A 23969-nucleotide genomic window follows, 5' to 3' on the forward strand; every position below is an offset into this window, starting at 1 on the left:
CAGAATGTCTTCAAGGAGGATGAGCACTCATGGTGCCTCTACTGCCTACACTCCGACAAGTCGCACGTGGAGGAGGACTGTGCGTTCTGCAAGGACATGTCCATGCGTACCATGAAGGACTGTCGCAAACGGCTCGCTGACTGGCTTAAGGCGAAGAGCCGGCGGCAGGCGAGCCCAAGACAAAGTCTGAGCGGTCTTCTAAGACCTTTGAGGGCGCTCCGGGGACAGGGGCCCAACATAAGGCAAATCACTGTGGGCGCTGTTGGTACGGGCTCCGCGGCTGCCCGGCCGGGCGCAGCATCGCTGACGCCATCAACCACGAGCCTATGCTCCAGCTCGACGAAGAGGAAGTCAGTAAACCCAGGTAAACTTCGGGAGAAGCCCCGGTCGTCCCCAATGGAGAAAGCCAAGGGGGAGTGAGGCGGTGACCCTCCCCCGACGGTGAAGGCCTCAGACGCGCCAAAGGTTGTGAAGGCCCAGATTCACCTGGCTAAGTCTTCTATTGAGGAAGTGGCAGCGTCCCTGGCGAAGCCCGCCAATGCGGCCCCAGTGGAGACGACCTCAAAGCCAAGAGCTTTCCTGCCCTCCCGGAGGGAATCATTTTTCCTGCCCATCAAAAAGACCCCCGTGAAGCACCTGGCCGAGAAGGGGGAGGGGGGGGGCAATAGTCCTACTGGACTCGGATATCTCCTCCGAGGATGAGTCGTCCTGCCTCAAGTCCATCTTGGACAAGAAAATCATTGAGGTCGGGTCCTACGGGAGGGACCTCCCTCCCTCCCCCCCCCCCCCCCCCCTGATGAGGCAGACGTGGAGAGCGACGGGGAGCTGGCGAGGAACGGCAGATCGAGGAACCGGAGGACACCACACCGCTGCCGATGCTTCAGTCACAACGGCTGCAACCACCAACGGACAGGTCGGACGACATCTTGCTAGCCCTGCACATCCTGTGTTTAGAAATAAGAACAAGGATGCCTTTGCCTCTGGCGGACGATCCTGCGGCGCCTGGACCGTCGGAAAGCCCTTCACCCAAGCAGAGGCGAGTCCATCCGCTCCCACCCTTCCATCCTTCACCTCCATCTCCGTCCTCCGAGGGACGAGACATACGGCGACAACGGGGATGGATGACGGCAGCAGCGACGACGGAACAGGTCTTCGTCGCCCCCACCCCGTGCTTCTCCTCCCGACGAAATTCTCGTTTCACACCATGATCGCTAGGGCCTCGGAGCATTTTTACCTATGCCCCGAGGAGCAGGAGGAGGAGGGATTCTTTTATTAGCGACGAGAGGCCAAGAGGAAGACCGTTCTCTCGGTCCTGCTGTTGGACGACATCTGGGATGAGGGACTGGCCCTCCTGAAGAACCCATCCTCGGCCCTGGCGAAGAGACAGGTACGAGAAGTACTGGGTCCCAGACTCGGCACCAATGTGCCTCAGAGCGCAGCCGTCCCCGGATTCGGTGTTCTCTGCTGCGGCCAAGAAGAAATCTGCTGGGATGACGCATTGACATCCACTTCCCCGCCAGACAGTGATGGGAATAAGCTGGATACCATGGGACGTCGGCTCATTTCGGCAGCGGCGACTACCATTAAGGCAGCCAACGCTCTCGCTATCGTGACCCGTTACTATAGGGAGCTGTGGTTTAAAATCGCCCCCCTCCTGGACTTCCTCCCAGACAAGAGGGCAGAGGCCCTTGAAATCTTACAAGGTCAGGTGGCTTCGGACCACACCGTCATGGTGGCCATGGAAATCGCTGACACCGGCTTCCGGCAGATGGGCAACAGTGTTTGCCTTCGCCGGCGTGGCTGGCTCAGGGCCACCGACTTCCGTCAGGACGTACAGACGAGGGTACTGGACATGCCCTTCCACGGGAACAACTTGTTCGGCAAGGCAGTGGACGAGTCACTTCAGGCCATCAAGGCAGCCACCGAGACGGCCCGCGCCTTGGGCATGCTCCATCAATGATGCCCGTCCTTGCGGCACTCCGGAGGCAAGTCACAAAGTGCCTTGAAAGGATTCGGCGGCAGCTCTTCGTCATACCGTCAGACGGCCCGTTCTTAGTCGCAGGAAGCCTACACCTACAGAGGCTGCTACAATGCCGGTGGACATAGTCGTCATCGTCAAGGGGCGCAAGGTGGTAAGGCCTTGGCGAAGCAGGACTGAACCGGCCATGATGTCGGGCCCCCACCCAAGCACCCCAGAGACTAACTTCGGCATGTGGAAATCCATCTCCACCGACCGTTGGGTGCTGGATGTCCTGGCCCACGGACACACTCTGGAGTTCCAAAGGAAGTGTCCCTGTTTTCCAACTGTGGCCAGGAAGGAAAACCACATTCCTAAACTACTTCTGGAGGTACAGCTGGACCTGGAGGATGCCTACTTCCACATCCCCATACACAAGGGACATTGAAAGTTTCTGCGGTTCGTGGTCCAAGGGCGGCACTATCAGTTCAAGGCCCTGCCCTTCGGTTTGATGTCAGCCCCAAGGGTCTTCAAGTGCCTGGCAGTGGTGGCGGTGCGGCTGCGACTGCAGGGGTTCCACATCTACCCCCTATCTGGACGATTGACTCATCCAAGCGAAGTCAAGGGAACTCACCGTTGAACACACAGCGAGGACCGTCCGCCTGCTCACGGAACTGGGGTTCTCGATAAACTATGCAAAGTCCTGCTTGGTGCCATCGCAGGCCTGTGTCTGGGACACAGGCTCAACCCGGTGGTGCGGCTGGCTTCACCGTCGTAGGAGAGGATAAAAGCTATCCTGGGCAAGGTACAACGGCTGTTGACCATGCAGGTTGCCAGGGTGAGGTCCATCAAGTCCCTGCTCGGCATGATGTCATCATGCATCTACCTCGTTCGGCTGTGCAGGTTGTGGATGCGCCTGCTGCAGGAGTTCCTCAACGCCCGTTGGATACAAGTGGCGGGAAGCTTCGAAGACGAGATCGCCCTCAGCGAGACTTTCCATCGAGCGATCTGGTGGTGGGGCACCCACGCCCATCTCACGGCGGGCATGGACTTCCTGACCCTAGCGCATCAGGAAACGGTGACGACGGATGCCTCCCTGGAGGGGACGGGGCACACACACCGGAGATCTCCACGCAAGAGGCCTTTGGCTCCCGGAGGAGAGATCGCAGCACATCAACGTCCTGTAGCTCTGGGCCATGTTTTGGGCCCTCGGGTCCTTCCCTCCGTCACTCAAGGGCAAGGTGGTGTTAGGCAGAAACCTGTGCAGTTCCCTTGGGGACCACTGCAAAAGATTTAGGACTACAGGTGTTGGCAGTAAACCCACTTGGTAGCAGTCTGTACCACCCAGATTTACCTGGTAGCTGTGGCTGAGCAGTCGGACTTCCCTCAAGAAGAGTTAGGCAGTATGTAAAGTATACACAATAGGCACTCTGATACAATAGCACAAGCAAACACTGAACAGAGCTTTGGTATCAAGATATATAATTATTTATTTAAAAATACACGTATTGAAACACTCCAGCACTAATATTGTAAATCACTCTAAACACAGTTACTATTATTATACATACATCCCTTATTCCTCATCAGACAAGTCTTAGTTAACACCACTTATTTCCAGACAGAGGTGAGCGCTTAACTATAGATGGCACTCCAATAAATTAACGAAAAAGGGAGGGGAAAAGGCAGAATGTAGGAAAATACACCACACTAATACTTAGGAACTCTTAAGCAAGGCAGGAAAGTCAAAAGTTACTTGTGAGCCAAAGTCCATAGGCCAGGCCCACTCTTGGAGAGAGCAGGGCAAAATGCACCCAAGATCACACAATGACAACCGGCTTAAAAAGTCTTGCAGGGAGTTCAGAGAGGTTTTAGTTAGGCTCAGAAAAGTTTAGCCAGGGTGTCCCAGGCTAACACAGGTTCGAAAGCCGGGGGCTAAATCTACCCCGTACAGTCAGTTGCAGGGGAAGCCAGGCGGAACACGGTACCTTAGATGGAAAGGATCCTCCAGCGGGGGCAGTTGTTCCTGGCAGCAGGTGCAAGTCGCGGCGTCGTCCAGAGGAAGAGAAGATCTCGACGTGGAGGAAAGATGAAGGTCGTTGCACTGCCAGGGAAGAAACCAGCCGCAGAGTTTTCCGGTTAAAGGTACTACCCTTTGATTCGCGGTAGTGGTAAAACGTGGTATCCCGGTTGCCGGGGTGCTTGTCACAGGCAAGGCGGCCACGAGTTGTTCCAGGAAGCGAAAAAGGAAGCAGACTGGTTATCCCCACCTGTCAAAGGAAGAAGACTCTCCGGGCTGGAGATCTCCTCTGTCATTGGGAAAAGTGGTGAGAAGGTTCAGCAGGGCTCCACCGGTGGTGTCGTCGTAGCAGGTCGGCTCAGCTTCTCCCTCGTCGGATTCTTAGGTCCTATGGCGACTTCTGAAGTTCCAGTCCCCAAAGCCCTGCTTTTATGCAGAAAACCTCCATTCACTCAGCCTAGCTGTCACTCAAACATGCTAAGTGGTGAGCCAGCCGGCTCACCACTTGGGCCAATCAGGACGGAGTGCGACTTGAGTTGCCTAGGCAACTCAGTCCAGGGTGCCTAAACCCCCTCCCACACCCCCTGTGGTACCCAGACAGAGTGGCACCACTTTTGGAGGCTTCTGTGGAGAAGCCCGCCAAAAAGTGGAACAAAGGGCTCGACTTGGGTTGGAGTCACAGAAGAGAACACAAACGCCATTTTAGAACCAAGTCTTGGCAAAAAATACCAACCGGAGAATTAATATTAATTAAATAAACCGGCGGTATGTTCGAGGCTATAGGAATTAAATAAAGTTGATAGCCTCGAACAATAGGGAAAATCCCATAGGAATATATTAGCGGTCGAATATAAAAAGTAGTATCCACTGCCACCAGCCAAAACTCGATCAGGGGGGACGGAGACGTGCCCCCTCGACTAACAGACCCCGGGGCAGTCGAATTGCCCCGGCCAGTATGTCCACAATATGATGGTTTGTACTGGTTCTGTTCAGAATTTAAGACTAGTAAAGTCAATGGTGACTTTACATGCCCTGGGAGACATTAGTCAGTCCCAGGGTATGAAGTCTATACTGGGGGGTCACTATGACACCCCTGTGTTACTGCACTGAGGGTGCTGTGTAACACACATCACAAAAACACATGAAGCCCTATGGAGTAAAAGACCCCATAGCCCATTAAACACATCTAGAGTCAAAGAAACACACTCAAATCATGCCCAAGAGTGAGGGTAAAAGAGTCTCACTCTTGGCAGGAGAAAAAAATAAACCCCAAAAATCCAGCAAAGCTGCTGGGGGACGCACTAGGTTAGGAAATTCAGCCTAAACAGAGAATTCTCCCTAACAGGTGGCACGGGTCTTCACCGACAACACCACCATGATGTTCTACATTCGGAAGCCGGGGGGCACCAGATTCCTGGCTCTCTCCAGGGAAGCGCAGGATCTGTGGCACTGGGCCGTCGGCCAAGGGATGTTCCTGGTACCTTGTCACCTTGCAGGAGTGAAGAACACAGTCGCCGACTCACTCAGCATTGAGCTGCGCTCTTGCCACGAGTGGGAGCTTCGGCAAGGTCAAGTAAATCTCCTATTCCGACAATGGGGCAATCCCCAGATTGATCTGTTGGCGACGAACATCAAGTGCCGGAGGTTCGCCAGCAGGTTTGCCCAGCCGGGTAGCATGGGGGATGCATTCTCCTTCTCCTGGGATGGCCTGTTCCTCTATGCCATGGGTGCTCAACTTGCGGGCCAGTTCCGGCCCGCCATCAACAAAGACTTTCCTAATGGAGGGCGACCCGCAAGCAGCATCGGCCCCCTTCCATTAGGAAAAGTCTTTGTCTTCTTGGCCGGACAAAACACTGGCCCTCATTGGCGCAGGGCACATGCACCACGTAGCGCCTACGACCCGCGTAGTGCGTGTGCTGCACCAATGGAGTGCCAGCACCATCGCTGGCATGGTCAATAAGGCTTGATTCCAGAAGACATTTCAGCCTTGCCACGCCAGCCGTAGTACCAGACCTCGCCAGTGTTTCCGCAAGCCTGCCTTCCAGCACATATGGTAAGTTCTGATTTTGGGGGGGGGGGTGTTTGTGTGTGTCGGGTCTTTGTCCTGCTTGTATGTTGAGATGCGGGGGTTGGGGAGTTCGGGTCTGTATTGGTGCATGCTTGTGAGTTTATTTGGTGAGTTGGAGGTTGGGTGGGTGGGGTTTGTATGGGTGCATGTTGTATGCTTGCGAGTTTCTATGCTGAGTTGGGGTGTTTGGGGCGGGGGAGTTCGTGTCTGTATGGGTGCATAGTGTATTGGTGTATGCTTGTCAGCTTGTGTGCTGAGTTGTGGGTTCGGATCTGTATGGGTACATGGTGTATGCTTGTTAGTCTGTATACATGGGGGGGTTGGGGGTCTGTATGAGTATGTATGCATGGTGCATGCTTGGTGGCATGGGGCATAGTGTTTGCTGGAGGGTGGGGGGAGTCATGGGGCATAGTGTTTGTTTGAAGGGTGGGGGCCATGGGGCACAGTGTTTGGTTGGGGAGTGGGCTCCATTGGGTCATAGTGTTTGGTTGGGGGGTGGGGGCCATAGGGCATAGTGTTGCACTCCAAGAATGAACCCAATAATAAAGCTAAAACAGCAAGTGTCTGGCAGAGGGACTCCCAGGACCCCCCTTGTTAATTTGCATAATGTATGTAACTTTGGGTCTCACCCTAAGTTACTAGGGGAATCCATACGTGGACCCCTTGCTCACTATTCTTAGAGAGACACAGCTCCAGCCTACTGATGAGGTCCAACCAGACCGAAACACGTGTCTGGGGTTGCTGTTGGTACTCTTGTTCAGAGAATTGCCTAGCATTTCGGTGCTGGACTGCCCCAGGGCAGGACAAAGACTCCTATGTTTTGGATATTTCTCCTCTGTGAAAGATGGTGATCTAAAGAATCTGGGTAGAACTCTCGTAACCAGGACTAATGTCTGGCAGAGAGACTCCCAGTACCCACCCCACCCCTCCCCCTTGTTAATTTGCACAGTTAGGAGATGTACATCCTTTGCTTTTTGTGGGAACGGACTCAACGAAGGCCGTACTCCTCTTGGGCAACCCAAGGTGCGAAGTATAGCAGTCCAAAATAACGGAATGTCCAATCAAAGGTCAATAAAATATATATAATTTAAACAGACGATATGCAAAATCTAAATAGAAATAAATAACAATGGAAAATGTGTAGTACAAAATGTAAGTTTGAAATACAAATAAAAATCATTACACCTCAAAACCGTTTTCTTTTTCCATGTGTTTAATAAAATTTGGGGGTTGAAAATGCTCCTGCCACGCCCCGCCGTGCCTGCCGCCCCTCCCACATTTACTTTTCGGCCCACTATAGCCATCATGTAAGGTACTTTTGGCCCTCTGTCAAAATCAGTTGTGCACCCCTGCTCTATGCGTTCCTGCCGTTGCTTCTGCGACTCATAAGTCAACTCAGACGGTCCCGGTGCAGGATGATCCTCGTCGCACCGGCATGGCCGAGGCAGATATGGTACTTGGACCCTCTGGACATGTCGGCGTCCTCTCCAGTCAAGCTTCCGACGGACATGGATCGTCTCGCCAGGGAAGGAGGCACGGTCCTGCACCGCGACCCATGATCGCTGAACCTGCAGGCCTGGCTCCTGCAGCGCTAGAGTTCGGTGGCTACGATATCCTGGCAGACTGCAAGGATGTACTTGCCAAGGCCAGGGCTTCCTCGACTCTTAAGTGCTATGGGCATAACTGTAAGAGGTTCTCCGTCTGGTTCCGTGCACAGATGATCAACCCTCTACCGATTATGGCCCCTCAAGTGCTGCCGTACTTGCTGTTGCTGGCCAAGGCGGGGCTGGCGCATGCCTCCATCAAAATTCATCTGGTGGCTATCTCCCGCTATACCTGAACTCTGGGGCGGTCGTCGCTGTGGTCTGACCACCTGGTGAAGGAGTTCATGAAAGGACTTTTCTGCTCGTTCCCGCCGGTGAAGGCTCAGACCCCGGCGTGGGATCTCAATGTGGTGCTGACTAGGCTCATGGGTCCGCCATTCGAGCCTTACCATTCGGCGCCTCTGAAATTCCTATCGTGGTAGACAACGTTTCTTGAGGCCATCAGCTCCGCACTACGAGTGGGAGAGATCCAGGCCCTCTCCTGTAAGCCTCCGTACCTGACCTTCCACAAGATGAGGGTCTTGCTGAGGACACACCCCTCTTTCATGCCCAAGGTGCCGTCGGACTTCCATCTCAACGAGCCCTTGGTCTTGCCTGTTTTCTTCCCATTGCCTTCATCGCCGGCTGAGAGGATTTTGCACTCGCTGGATGTGGCTAGAGCGCTGAAGTTCTACGTGGACCGCACAAAGTTTTCGGAAGACATCACAGCTGTTTGAACTTTGGTCCTGTGAACCGAGGGAAGGCCCTCTCCAAGGCTTCCATTTCCAGATGGCTCTCCGGCTGCATCACACACGGTCACCGGTTGGCAAACCGACTGTTGCCTGGCCATCCGAGAGCCCATTCGACCAGAGCGATCGCTGCCCTACCCCTCCCCTCCTACCCTTGCCCCCTCCTTCTCCCCCCCTGACTTCCCTTCCCTACCCCTCCCACCCTTGCCCCACCCCCCTTTTTCCCCCCATCCTCTCTCCTTCCCCTCTGACCTTAAATTGGTAACAAATACTACTTGGGGGCAATGAGGACACCAGATCACTCCCCCTTTCCTTCCCCCTCTCCCTCAAATCCTACACCGTAACTCCCTTCACCTACCCGCTCCTCTACCCTACCCCTCTCCCCTTGTAAATAGTTCTACTTACTGTTCTAATAACCTGTTCATGTTTGTAAACATGCTTCTCTCACTTTTGTACCTGTTATATTGTCAAGTTCTTTGGCTTAAAGCGCTATATAAATTCAATAAACATAAACTATGGCGTTCCTGTCTGGTGTGCCCCTGCTGGACATCCGTGGAGGTCGAGGCACACCTTCACGAAATTCTACTGCGTCGACCGGGATTCCAAGGAGGAGTCCAGATTCGGCCAAGCAATTCTGCGCAACCTGTTAGCTTGAAGATGAGCCTGGTGAGGAGGTAAGAGATGCTTCATGTTGAGTTGTTGAAATGCTTAATGTTGAGCCTTGCCACCTCCCGTGGTTGTGCATGTCTGTACTGCTATGTATTCTTGTATTCATGAGCATGTGAATCCATGCCAGACCCCATGCTGGAGAAGGAATAAGTTACTTACCTGTAACTGTTGTTCTCCAGCATGGGTCTGGCATGGATTCACTACCGCCGACCCCTCTGCGGCTCTTCTCTTGCTCCTACTGCCACTTTACGTGCTACCAAATCTGAAGATGGCTGCCAGAGGAGGGGCTTAGGTAGAGGGCCGTCATTGGCTGGGGGCAGTATGACCCAGAGACCAGTGATTGGTTATTTTTTTAGAAAGACAGTTCAGAAATGAAACAAACTGATGTTTTTCTTTACCAAGGATTCCCAGCCTGACGGGGAATATTAATGAGCATGTGAATCCATGCCCGACCTATGCTGGAGAACAACAGTTAAAGTTAAGTAACTTGTTCCTTATTAAACCTACTAGGCAATGTTAAGTTAACTTTTTCAATTCAGTTAAGGGCACATTATATACGTATATATACATTACTTTTGCAGTAGTAACTCAATGGTGACCCTTAAATTGGAATGCAGGTAAGGGAAAGGGTTTCTTTAGGTTAGCAAAAGTATGAATCGGCCAACAATCGCAGAATAATCCTAGTAAAATAACTTTGTACACACCAAGCTGGCGACCACCGAAGTTCCAACTGCAATCATGGCACAGCGACGGTTCTAGCAATGTAGCACATTAAAGAGCTGGTAAGTCCTCCGGGTAGTCGGAGACACTTTCTAAGGCTCATGTCGACTGGATCCTCGAACATGTCGAGTTTGGTTGCTCTCACCAGTCCAGGGGTTGAAGCGCCACACAGGGCCTTTCGCAGATCAGGTAGTTCAAAGGGGCTTCACTTGGCCAGACGCAAGAAGGGGATGCTGAGCCTCTTCAGAAGTCTTCTTCGGATCTTCAGTTAGCTGTTCTTCTTCACATAATTCTTGGCTCTAACCCTGATCTCCAGAAACTGCTGCAGAAGTTTCTGCTCCAAAATCCCGGCTGGAAGCAGGTCGAAGCCCACCTATTGTAAGGACCTGCACCATTCAAACAACCAGCTGTGGTCCAACCTGTGACCACTGTTGATTTTACTCGAGCTTCACACCCAGACTTCCAGGCACCGTGGATGTGGCGTGGGACCAGTTAGTCGCTCTCGCCCTTCCACAGTATATAGCATTTCCTGGCAAGGTAGGAAGTTGGCCGATGAACAATGTGACCAAAGTACACGTGAAAATCTCTTGGCGTAGACATTTTAGGGCACTAACCACATTTAGTAGCCATACGTGTTAAATGCAAATGTGTGCACTAGAAATAACAAAAAAATTGAAAATTACTGCAACCAGTTTGTCTTAAGGCAAATATAAAACGTAACCAAACATCCTAAGTATAGGGTGATACAAAAGTATCATCATTGCACTGTAAGATGCTGTATGCAAGGTTAAAAAGTAACAAAAGTGTAAAAGTCAAGGGGGAAATCAGTTTCCCAGTACTAATAGTCTGAAGGAATTATCGGTTTCCCGGTAACAAAATGGGCGGAAGTCCAGGGGAGTACTTGCCTGTAAAACGCCAGGAAAGGTTCAGAAACAAAAGCAAAAAGTTAGGGGGTCCATAGAAATATGGAGGACAAGTTGCCAAAAGAGAAATATATTTTTTAACACATGCATACAACGAAAGGGCATTCTCTTTTATATATAAAAGATTAGTTTCATAATGGCACTCAATTGAGCTAAAGTTATTACAATGAAAAGCAAATGTGATTTTCGAAGGGTGATTGTGGAAGGAAGAGTGAATATGCCAGCATAGCTTTCAAAACGTCTTCAATGATCCCTCAAATATGTGGAAACATGAAATGCTTGATGTCAAGCGAAATGATTATATTGAAGATTACCCCTGCTCGCTGCGCAGGGAGTATTAATTCTATTAAAGACTAAGGAGGCGAGCATTATGCTTCATCATCATTTATTTCTACTCTTCAGCAGTTCAACAAAATATATATAAAACCATGAAAAGTGTGGAACAGAACTTTTCTCTTTTCAAAACTACAATATCCATGAGTCTCTGTAGTCCATGCCCTTTCCACCAGTCACAACCCACTTCCTGTGCTTGGGCTCCTCCTCTGCTTTTACTCGCTCTGACAGTCACTCATGTTCTTTAACTGATCCTCGCCAACAGTGCGGAGGGCCTTCCGAACTTTAAACTCAACTGCCGGTGCTCTCCCGGACCCTTGATACCTTCAGCTACGAGACTGCCTTCAGCTATTCTTCTGATCTTCCCCTATGAAGACATAATAAGAGATCTTAGGGTGGTGTTTATGTAATGTCCCCACTCCTATAATGCATCAACATTTATATACGTTACAGTACTCGGGTGGGAATTTAATGCTCGCCTCAGTCTTTAATAGAATGAATACTCCCTGCGCAGCTAGCAGGGGTAATCTTCATTCTATGACAAGACTGGAGGCGAGCATTATGCTTGTTCAAAGCTTCCCCAGCACCGCACCAGCCAAACCCTCTGCTGGCTTAAAGTAAAACTCTTTAAAAGTATGATCGCTTAACCAGTCTGCTGCTAGCATTATTTCACTCAAAGGCACTCCCGCTCTTGCGGCTGACGATGCCATTGCTCCTCTCACTGAATGAGCTCCATACGTGTCCACATTCACACCTGCTGCCTGCATGACCTCTTTGACCCATCTAGCTATGGTAGCTGATGCCACTGCGTGGTAAGGCTTCCTGCGCGCTATTAATAACTGCGTAGTATTCACTGCTCTATTCTCTGCTGTTCTATTCTCATATTCTTTAATACACCGTGCAACGCACCATTTCGAAATGTTCGGAAAATACGGATAATGCACTGTGGAGGTGCCCGTCTTGGTCCTCCTGGCTATGGAGAATGTGATTCCTTCCGGACCGAAGGACCGTCTGTTAATTTCTAGCGCTCTAACGTCTGACACTCGTTTGCATGAAATCAGACATAATAACATAGCTAGTTTACCTGATAGCTGTTTGAGAGGTATTTATCTGATGGCCAATCTGATAATAATCGCAATACCTTCGTCATGTCCCATGTTGTACTATATTTGGGCCCTGGCGGCACTCTGAATCTCGCTCCTCTAATGAGCCTCACTACCGCGGAATGCTCCCCTGCCGGTACCCCTTCTATTGGCATATGCCCTGCTGATATGGCTGATCTGTATACTCCTATTGTCCGGAAAGCTTTCCCGTTCTGCAATAAGTGCGACAGGAAATTCAGTATTTCCACTACAGGTGCTGAAACGGGATGAACACTTCTGTTCTTGCACCAGCTTGTCCACTTTGCCCAAACTGCGTCGTAGCTCCTCTTGGTGGATGGAGCCCAGGACTCCGCGATAAGCTGAGCAGCCTGCGCCGAAATTCCTGGCAGCGCCCAGCGTCTCCTGATATCCTGCACGCGACTAGCGGGAGTGTCCCTCTCACTCTGAGGATAACACGACCCAACTGGGTCTGTGAGCAGTCGCTCTCCTTCGGGGAGGACACTGGGAACGTCCGCTACTAGTTACGTTAGTGTTGGAAACCATACTTGTGACTTCCACAAAGGTGCTACTAATACCAGTTCCGCTTTCTCCCTCCGACACTTCGCCAGCGCTCTGCTCAACATCGCGAAGGGAGGGAAAGCGTAATGCGGGCCTCCTGCCTATTCCTGCAGGAAAGCATCCGTTCCTTGCGCTCCCGGGTCCAGCCTCCAGCTGAAATAGAGGCTCGTCTGTGTGTTGAGCCGAGAGACGAAGAGGTCCAAATGTAACGGTCCCCATCTCCTGTCCAGCTTCTGAAACACTGCTGGATCCAGCTTCCAATCGCTGGAGTCCGTCAGGTAACGAGAGTTCCAGTCTGCTACCACATTCAGCGAGCCTGGTAGGTACTCTGCAGTCACTGATGTTTCTGTCCGTGGGCAAAAGTGCCAGAAGTCCTTCGCTAGCTCTGCTAGCATCTTGGACCTTGTACCGCCTAGGTGGTTTATGTACCTTACTGCTGATATGTTGTCCATCTTCAGCAGTACACAAGATTTCACCCTTCCTCTTGTGAAGGCTTTGATCGCGAATGATCCTGCCAGGAGCTCTAGACAGTTTATGTGGAGACTGAGCTCCTCTTCGCTCCACTTGCCTCCGGTCTGTAGGGTCCCCCATCTGGCTCCCAAGCCCTTCCGGCTGGCATCCGATTCTATTATCAGATCTGGCTTGTCTCCGAATATGGCTCGCCCATTCCAAGCTTCCATATTTTTTAACCACCACTCTAGTTCTGTAATGGAGTCCTGATCTAGAGGCACCTGTTGGTGATGCTTCAGACCCTGTTGTAGATGTTTTATCTTCAACCTCTGTAAAGCCCGGTAGTGCAGGGGCCCTGGGAATATGGCCTGAATGGATGCTGCTAACAGCCCAACTATCCTCGCTAATGTCCTGAGGGATATTCGTTGTTTCTCTAAACATAACCTGATCTCTCTCTTTATATCTTTGAGCTATAGAGCTGGCAGCTCCAGAGTCGCTTTGTTTGTGTCTAGTACGAACCCCAGAAAGTCTAATCTCTGTGCTGGAATGGTATCTGACTTCACCAGAAATCCTATTGAGACTAGAAGTTCGTGTACCCATCTCGTTTGGTATACTAACACCTCTCGATCTTCTGCCAGGAGTAAGAGGTCGTCCAGATAGATTGCCGCCGCTACTGGCTTCATCAGCTTCGTGAATGCCCAGGGTGCTGAAGCAAGCCCGAATGGCATTGTTTTGAATTGCCAGAATTGTCCTCGCCAGCGGAAAGCTAGGTATGGTCTGTACTCTCTGAGGAAAGGGACTGAGGTAGGCGTCCTTCAGATCTAAACGCGTTAGCCAGTCTCCTCTGAGTCCTTGAGCTGATGTATGCCCTCCATTTTGAAGTGGCGGTATACTATCCATCAGTTCAGCTCTTTGAGATTTATGACTGGACACACCTTTTCCTTCCTGTGCACTAGGAACATATTGCTTACAAATATGGGGGCCGTCTCGCATCTCTCTATCACCTGCTTGCGGGCAAGCTGCGCTATCTCGCTGTCTAAGCATACTTGTTCTGCTTGCGCTAGCCTCTGACTCTGTGGTCTGCTCCGCTGAACTGGTCTCTCTATGAAATCTAGCTGCAGCCCTCTGACGGTCTGCAATATCCAGGAATCGCTTGAAAGCTCACGCCAATTCTCTAAAAACATGCACGTCCTCCCACCTACAGGGGGATACTGAATCGCTCTCACCTGGCGTAAATCCTTGACCTCGTCCTGATCCCCTGGATCTGCGGCCTCTCGGGAATCTCCCTCTGGACGGAAAGAATGTATCCTGGGTCTTGTTCTCCCAGTATTGCGCTCTGGGGTTCTGAGGTCTTCTGCCTCCTTGACTGCGACCGGCTGCACGACCTTTGGAGCGGCCGGTCCCTCTAAAAACTCTACTTGGAAATATTTTACGAATCGATGCCTGCGCCTTTTCGAGGGAAGCGTATTTCTCCAGCATTGGATCTTTCATGGATTCACATGCTTAGAATATTCCCCGTCGTCAGGCTGGGAATCCCCGGTACATTATATAGACCCTTTCCCGTAGGAAAACTTTTCCGACGCTTATGCGTCCTATCCACCTCGTTTTGTATCATGCGTGCCCGAACCGTCAGGACGTCATGATATAAATACAGGACCCGCCCCCGCGCTCCCTTAGATTTCAACCGTCTTTCAAAGTAGTGGGATCCTCGTGATTACTGCTAGTGGAAACTAGGTTGTTTCTTCTGTTTCGCTTCGGCGACGTTCAAATTCTGGAGAATTATGTCTGGAAAAGCGTTATTTCGCCCTTGTGCGACATGTGGCCTCAAAAAAGTTTATGAAGGAGATGCCCACATGGATTGTATCTACTGTCTACACCCGCACCACACGGCGGATGCATGTGAGATATGCCAGGGTTTCTCCCAAAAAACTCTTAAGGACCGTAAAAGAAGGCTGGTCGACTGGCTTAATGACGGAGCGGGTGCCTACCCGGCTTCGGAAGTTGGCTCCACGGCCTCCAGGAGCAAGTCGGAACCTCCATCAAAAAAGGTACGGCCAGCAGAAAACCGCGCTGAGGACAAGCAGAAGGGGAAGCATGCTGGGTCTTCCTCATCACATAAAAAGCCCTCCTCCTCCTCATCATCTAAGACGGAGAGGCAAGTGCTGTCAAAATCCTCCTCAGGGGACCGTCCCAGGTCTTCCATGAGTCGAGATGCTTCAGCCGGGAAGTCGGCATCGAAATCGGCGACGAAGTCTAAGGGCTCGACGACGACTACTTGCTCGTCGACCTCGGTGTCATTGACGATGCCTATTACTGTTCAGGCAGCAGCGGTTGGGATTCCTTCGTCGACGGAGACTCAGTCTATGGCTTGGCTGCCAGAGGTCTATGACCCGATCCCCCCTGAAGTCTTACTGCAGCCAGACACGGCCTGCTCGGCGGAAGGAGAAGGTGGCACGGTTCTGCAGCCATCGGATTTAGGCTTACGGCCTTCCACGTCGACGACGATGAGTGCGAGTGGGGGTATGGTGCCTATATCATCAACATTACTGACCCCCCAGACAGTTTTGTCTCTGGATGTGCTTAATACTCTTCAGAAGCTCCTGCAGCGACTGGATACGCAGATCCCTCAACCTGGGACTTCATCGTCACTTTTTTCTGTACCTTCCGTCGACGAGCAAACTTGTGCGGCTCGCTCGACGACTAAAAACACATCGGCTCCCCAGGCGGTAAAAGATCGTCCTCGAGCGCAGGAGGAGGGTGAGTTATCAGAGTCCGATTCTATACTGGGTGACTCAGGGTCAGACATCTCCCTTTCACCGTCGAGGGACCCAACATGGAATTCGGATGTAGAGGTAGAGTCTACGAGGAGCCAGACACAGCCATCTCCTCCGGATGATGTGGGAGCCTTCCATGCAATGATGGTAAAAGCTTGTTCCGAGTTCGGCCTGATCCCTGAGGAGCAGAAGAAAGACCGTTTCCTTTTTGACCATATGGGTCAAAGGAGGAAATCGGTATTTGCCATCCCAATTTTGGACCATGTGTGGCAAGAAGGTCTCAAGACGATGCGCCATCCGTTCTCGGAGCCAGCTATAAAGGGACGGATTGAGAAAAAGTTTAAAGCTCCGGAGTCCACTCCAAAATGTCTAACATCACAACCTCTGTCTGACTCGGTGGTGTCGGCGGCAGCGGCTAGGAAGGCCAGGGTACAGCAGAAATGTTCAACTCCACCAGAAAGCGAGGCTAGGAGGCAAGACGCCTTTGGAAAAAAGGTGCTCTCGGTCGGTGCGACGACGGTAAGAGCAGCCAATTCCTTAGCGATCGTGTCACGATATGATAGAGAAATGTGGCACAAACTAGCCCCTATCCTAGAACATCTGCCAGACGAACACCGGAAAGCAGCCATGTTACTGGTGCGGGATGGCGAAGAGGCCTGGAACCATGCAATTAATATTGCAGTTGACCTAGCAGAGTCTGGCTTCAAACAAATCAACCATGGAGTAGTACTTCGTCGACAAGCGTGGCTCAAATGTACTACTTTCCGTCCTGAAGTCCAGTACAAAGTCCTTGACATGCCATGTGAAGGGGAACACCTGTTTGGCGAAAAGGTTGATGAAGCGTTGAAGGGGATGAAAGAAGACACGGATACTGCTAGGTCCCTCGGCGCCCTCCAAACGGGTAGAAACTTTCGCTCTTTTCGCCCCTTTAGGGGTGCTTCTGGAAACTCCCGCTTTGGAGCCTCGAGGGAACGTGGATTTAACAGGCCCTCGTACTCTTCACAAGGGTTCAGACGAGCGTCCCAGTCGGCACGTAGAAGCAGAGACTATCAAGCTTCCAGGCGGCGAGGCTCGGGTCCATCGTCGACGAAGAACAAGCAAACCGGCAACCAATGACGGCCTTCGGAACATCCTGGGAGGACGAGTCTCTCATCACTTCGACCAATGGAAATGCATCACCACAGATCGATGGGTTCTAGACACGATTCGCATGGGTCATGCGCTACAATTCAAAGACAAGCCTCCACGTCTTCCGCCTGTATTTTCGACCCAGCCCCACCTCCGAATCCTACGACAAGAGGCGGCGCTTATGTTGCGAAAAGGAGCGGTAGAGAGAGTTCCGGTGGCACAGGAAGGACACAGAGTTTATTCCCGGTTCTTTGTTGTCAAGAAGCCAAACGGAAAATGGAGGCCCATTCTCGACCTGAGGGTACTCAACAAATGGCTAAAGAGCCAAAAATTCAAAATGCTAAAGCTCCAGGAGGTTATCAGGTCGGTGCAACCCATGGATTATCTGTCGTCTCTAGACCTTCAAGACGCCTATTTTCACATCCCAATACGCCCCCGACACAGGAGATATTTAAGGTTCGTCGTCGGGAGAAAGCATTTTCAGTTCAAGGTCCTCCCGTTCGGGCTAAAGTCCTCCCCCAGGACGTTCACCAAGTGCTTGGCCCCTATAGCGGCCCATTTAAGGAAGGATGGTCACCATGTCTATCCATATCTGGACGACTGGCTGGTCAGAGGTTCGTCCAGGGAACAAACACGAAACAGTCTAAGGGCCACAATGTCCCTCTTACAGGAACTGGGCTTCGCAATAAACTTCAACAAGTCCTCCGTAGAGCCTTTGAGGACCTTGGTCTTTCTAGGAGTTTCATACACACACAAGCCTGGTGAGGCCATCCAGCGAAAGAATTCAGAAACTGAAAAGCAAGGCGTTGGAATGGAGATGCGGTACCAGGGTGTCTGTGCGCAAATACATGCCCCTGCTAGGGACCATGTCGTCCTGCATTCCGTTGATAAACAACTGCCGTCTGTTTATGAGGCCTTGCCAGGAATTTCTAGCAGACCGTTGGGCGCAGAGCCGAGGTCGCTGGTCCGACAGACTGGTCGTCGACGAACAACTAGTACAAGCACTCTGCTGGTGGAAAGTGTCTACTCATCTAACAAAAGGAATGCCTCTACTGGAACCGGAGTTCCAAAAGACGGTGGTGACGGATGCATCTCTGAGCGGATGGGGAGCTCATCTGGATACGTTACAGGTACAAGGCCAGTGGTCGTTGCAGGAGTCCTCCCTGCATATCAACCTGCTAGAACTGAGAGCAGTGCGATGGGCTCTGAAATCTTTTCTTCCTCAACTGAGGGACTCGGTGGTGCTTGTCATGACGGACAACACCACTACGATGTTCTACTTGAGGAAACAAGGAGGTACACGTTCCAGGTCCCTATCGACGGAGGCACAGAAAATCTGGCATTGGGCCCTACAACACAACATGCAAATCTTGGCGTTCCACCTGCCAGGCGTGAGAAATGTGGAAGCCGATGCCCTCAGCAGAGAAATGAACGAAGTTCACGAATGGGTGCTGAACGACCAACAACTACAGCAAGTATTCAAGAAATGGGGACATCCTTCCATAGATTTGTTCGCGACGAAGAACAGGAAATGTCATCAATACGCAAGCAGATGGCCTCAGCAAGGCTCACTGGGGGATGCGTTCTCCTTCCCATGGTCGAACAAATTCCTGTATGCATTCCCTCCATTTCCACTGGTCCGGAGGACGTTGCAATGGATCCTCAGGTACCCATTTCGGGTAATTCTGGTGGCCCCGTACTGGGCCAGACAGGTGTGGTTTTCAGACCTGCTACACTTAGCGGTGGCGGAACCGATCAGATTCCAGAAGACCCCCGACCTTCTGTCTCGACAGGAAGGTGCTGTTTGGCGACACGACCCGGACAGCCTCAAGTTGACGGCCTGGCTCCTAACTTCGCCGAAATCGGTCGGCTAACGATGCCGGAGGACTGTCGGCGTATCCTGCAAGCGGCAAGAGCGCCTTCCACAAACGCCTCATACACGTACAAATGGAGAAGTTTCTGTCAGTGGTGTGAGGATCAACCAGGTTTGGCCCCGCAATCGATTAAGCCGGAACAGCTCCTTCCATACTTGCTGTTTTTAGCTCAAAAGGGTCTATCGGTATCGTCAATAAAAGTACACCTGGCCGCCATTTCCAGGTTTACTCGTCGACGGCATTCGGCACCATTGTTCAGCGACCGCCTGATTAAGCACTTCCTTAAAGGCCTCTTTCGGAGTTTCCCTCCAGAGAAGAAATTTCCGCCGGAGTGGAGCCTCAATCTGGTCTTAACGTCTCTTATGAAGCCTCCTTTTAAGCCAATGTCATCATCGTCTCTAAAGTTTTTGTCGTGGAAATTGGCCTTCCTGGTGGCCATCACTTCAGCCCGACGTATTTCAGAAGTTCAGGCTCTAATGGTAGACCCACCATACTTACGATTTTTCAAGAACAAAGTAGCCCTTGCCACTAACCCACAGTTCATACCGAAAGCTCCTTCGGTGTTCCATAAACACTCCTCTATTGTGTTGCCTACGTTTTTTCCGGAGCCATGCTCGGGAGCGGAGCGCACGGTACACACATTGGATGTAAAAAGGGCTCTCAAGTTTTATCTTCATCGTACTCAACCATTCAGAGAAACGAGACAACTGTTCGTGGCCTATGGTTTGGGTGCTAGAGGAAAAGCCATTTCGAAGCAAGGACTGTCAAGATGGGTGTCATCTACCATTTCGTACTGCCATTCCAGGGCAGGGAAGCCTCTTCTACGACGGCCAAGGGCTCATTCAACTAGAGCAGCGGCATCGTCGACGGCACTGTGGGCCGGAGTCCCTCTGGGGGACATCTGCATGGCGGCTACCTGGGCGGCTACACACACCTTTACCCGCCATTACTGCCTGTCGCAGCAACATGCAGAAGATACCCGGATGGGACAGGCGGTGCTCCGACACCTATTCCAATAAGGTAAGCCCCGACTGAGGGGTTGCATCCTGTGGAATTTATGACTGTATGCGGTTCGTTTTCCTATGTTAACGATTACTAATGTATACATGATCATAGGGAACGGGCTTGGCGAAGAAAGTGTATGGGTTTGCATGCACGCCTCCTCTCTTGGGGGTGTACTGCTATGTAATCTATTCTAAGCATGTGAATCCATGAAAGATCCAATGCTGGAGAAGGGAATAGTTTCTTACCTGTAACTCCATTTCTCCAGCATTGGAATCTTTCATGGATTCACATGCGCCCACCTGCCTCCCCTGAACATGCAAACCGGTTCACCCACTACTTTGGGGGCCGAAATCTGAGGGAGCGCGGGGGCGGGTCCTGTATTTATATCATGACGTCCTGACGGTTCGGGCATGCATGATACAAAACGAGGTGGATAGGACGCATAAGCGTCGAAAAAGTTTTCCTACGGGAAAGGGTCTATATAATGTACCGGAGATTCCCAGCCTGACGACGGGGAATATTCTAAGCATGTGAATCCATGAAAGATACCAATGCTGGAGAAATGGAGTTACAGGTAAGAAACTATTCCCTTCCCGATAAACCGGCCCATCTCCTTCCCAAAGGTCTCTCCGAACAGGAGCCCCTGGGCTCCTTCTCCCGCTTCATATGAGAGGTCGCTAAGTTTCGAATCTATCTTGAGCAAAAGGCCCTTCCTCCTCTCCGAAGCGATGGCGCAATTGGCGTTCCCAAAGAGACATACTGCTCTCTGGGCCCATCTCGCGAGGGCTTCGGGGTCCACTTCTTCTCCTGTGTCACTAGCTCTCTCTGCGAGGTCCATGATTTTCGCGAGAGGGCCTGCCAAATCTAAAACCTTTTCCAGGACCTATCGATACCCTTGCGGGGGTCTTTATTGGTTTTTGACACGAAAATCAGCATCTTCGGATCGAGCTCTGGGGCTTCCCCTACTTTCCCCGGGAGATCTGGACGCAGTCATTCTGCTCGCAGTCGTTGTCTCACCTCCTTGTCCAAAGGTTTGCGTAGTCTAGCTGTCATATACTGTGCCACTCGGGGGGGATGGCTGCCATTTGGTGGACCTCGGATTCCGGATGCTCTCCGGGTCAAACAATTCATCCTGAGGTTCCAGAAGGTGCTTCTCCTTCCGTGCTCTCTTGCCCCCACTGGATTTTGCCCAGTCTTCTTCCTCGACCTCTTTGTCTTCCTGCAAAGTCTGATCGTCAGCCTGCTCATCTTCCAAGCCAGGGTCATCTCCTGTATTTTCCTCCCCTGGAGAGGGGGTCATGAGGTTCGGCACCGCCTGCCGTTGCAGATAAGCTTCCTTCAGCTTAGCAAACGCGTCAGGCACCTCTGGGGCCCTATTCGCTGCCCCTTCCAAAGCGCCCTGGGCGTCGTCCGAGGCTTTCCTCTTGAGGGCTGTTTTACTCCCCTTGAGTTCCCCTTTTAAAGGGTCTGTTGGCGTGCGCTTCCAGTCCTTGGTGCTGCTACTAGGCTGCGAAAACATAACCTCCAGTGTCTCCAGCCTCTCATGTAGGGGCCTGATGCCCTCTGCCACTGCATCAACCTGAGAGCTCCCCAGCACTTGCTTAAAGCTGGCAGCGAGGTCCTGCGACTGCTCCTCCTTGCTCCACTCGAACTCTGACATTTTCTGAAGTGCTGTGTGCCTAATATACCTGAGACAGGTCTCTTAGCACGCCCACTGCTCCTGATTGATAAATCAGAGTCAGTAAAAGTCCTGTTTACTTCTTAACTCTGTTCTTTTTTTTTTTTTTTTTTTTTTTTTTTAGTGGCTGCACCTATGTCCTTTGCTCTGAGGCTCTAGTAAGCCAATCTTCTGTTGAGTAACAGTATAGGGATCTGCAGTGTTTTAGCTCAGCAGCTCTCTCCACGTGGACCCGCAGTCTCCTAATATGCTCTCCTGGAGCAACGGCGCTCACGATCGTAAGATCGCTGGTATCAGGGCCTTGATCAAGCCAATGTAAGCTGTTCGCTCTTCCGAGCGCTCTGCTGCTGGTGTTTAAGGAAAACTCTCATGTCGCACAAATGCGCCGTCCTAATGCGCCCGTAACGTGCCTAACCCCTCCCACCCGCGGGTGGGGGCTAACGCTTCGGAGCGTAGAGCCTACACACGGTTCGCGGTAGCTCCGCCCACCCTCGGACGGGGGCTGCCTGCTCGCGAGCTCTCTGGCCACGCTCTGAGCTTCGCTGGCGCTGGCTCCGCCTCCCCAAGGGTGGGGGCCGGCTCGCGGATGCCAGCGCGGCCGGCGCTGCGTGTCTTCGCGAGGCTGACTAAACCCCTGGAGTGCCGGTTTTACGACACAGGGCCGTCAGCCATGCGAACGAAATCTCTGCCTTACGAAAACTTCACGGAATCTACTCTGACGCGTAGCTACGATAAAACACTCAATCTCGCAACAGCACGCGTCTGTGTTCGCGCCTATAACACTTTGGATAAATTATTACAGAAATTATATTTCTTTTTTTTTTTATTTTATATGCTACATAAACGAATCTTCTCTTTCACACACATACTGCGCTAGGCATAATTTTAATCTTCCACTGAAACCCAGTCATTCCAACCTTGACATGCGGAGAGGGAAGAAATGGTACTTATCTGCTTGAAGAGCAGTAAAAGAAGAGGAGGAGCCCAAGCACAGGAAGTGGGTTGTGACTGGTGGAAAGAGCATGGACTACAGAGACTCATGGATATTGTAGTTTTGAAAATGGAAAAGTTCTGTTCCACACTTTTCATGGTTTTATATGTTTTGTTGAACTGCTGAAGAGTAGAAATAAATGAAGATGGAAGCATAATGCTCGCCTCAGTCTGGTCATAGAATGGAGAATTATAACGAGTCAGAAATGTTTGCTTAACTGTTGTTATATTTGTTCTGTGTTCCCATCTGATAGGAACACTTTTTGCAGACCATCTGCTTTATGACTAAATACTGCAATCCTAGTCATTACATTTGTGATCTTTTTTGTTTTAAATCTTTTTTTTTTAAATAACTTTACAGAGAAGAATTCCGCACAATGTGGGTGATTGGGTTAGTGTTTAGGAAAATGGAAAATTCAGAAAATCTGAGTGTTGACCTTACCTACGACATCCAGTCTTTCACAGACACAGGTAAATCTCCCTTTTTATTGATGCTACAACATTTTTGTATATGCTGGTGTTCAATATATTTGCTAATTAGTAAAAGTATTTTATGCCAACCTTTCGTTTTAGGCACTTAAATACTCATAAAGTGTACAAATAAATTCTATAAAAGAAATAACATTCATGGCAACATTAAAATGCCTTCGAAAAACAGACATTTGCCCCATCATCTCCATCTAGTAAAGTTATATTGTTAATGGATTGTAGGGTGATTGTAAATGTTTAGGCAAAGTTTTACTTTGGCACTTTCATGATGTCACACATTAGGCCCAAGGAATCATTGAAAAGGGAGGCCACACACCTTTAAGTGAAAGATAGCATGGATGTGCAATTATTCTTATCTTTTGGTTATAAACTGGGTCACCCATTACATATTTCTAATGGATATCTTCCTCGCACAGATTTCACACCGGGTATTCATTCTTCAGCTTAGCTAAGCTTTGGACTTTTTCTGTCACCAAGAGGCAAATCAAATCGTGGCACTATTCCAAACCCCTACAGCCCCAGTGCTAGGCATCAGGTCATGAATAGTATATATTGAGGTGCCACGCTCAGGCCATCAGTTTCTTGTTTCCATGCACTTGGTTTGCTTTAGGAAGGAACACTGCTATTCTGATATGTGCAACAGAAAAAAGCCTAATTCAGGAAAAAGGCTGCTGGCTTGAAGCCCATGTTGGTGCTGTGTGACACAATGCAAAAGATGCCTATGGAGTTTATTTCTTATGGTTGTGGAGTCTGACAGTGTACAAGATCACATTAAAACACATGAGAGAGTGGGAAAAAGGGTCTCGCTCTCTCCAGGTTAGAACAATGAAGTCCTCAAAATCCAGCAAAGCTGCTTGGGGTCTCTAAGGTAGAGGGAATTAGCACATTTCTGAGAATT

At 50.8% G+C, this 23969-nt stretch overlaps 1 protein-coding gene across 3 annotated transcripts in view; it reads left to right on the forward strand.

Moving 5' to 3' along the window:
• Positions 1 to 23969, forward strand: part of PAPOLA (poly(A) polymerase alpha) — a 1157717-nt gene that overhangs the window by 509501 nt on the left and 624247 nt on the right. For all 3 annotated transcript variants that reach the window (XM_069637718.1, XM_069637717.1, XM_069637719.1), the window contains one exon: positions 22944 to 23053. In XM_069637718.1, the coding sequence (XP_069493819.1) occupies positions 22944 to 23053 (110 nt within the window). The remainder of the gene's footprint in view (positions 1 to 22943; positions 23054 to 23969) is intronic.

This window comes from Ambystoma mexicanum, chromosome 14, assembly GCF_040938575.1.
Source record: "Ambystoma mexicanum isolate Mex_15411 chromosome 14, UKY_AmexF1_1, whole genome shotgun sequence".
NCBI classification, from domain to species: Eukaryota; Metazoa; Chordata; class Amphibia; order Caudata; family Ambystomatidae; genus Ambystoma; species Ambystoma mexicanum.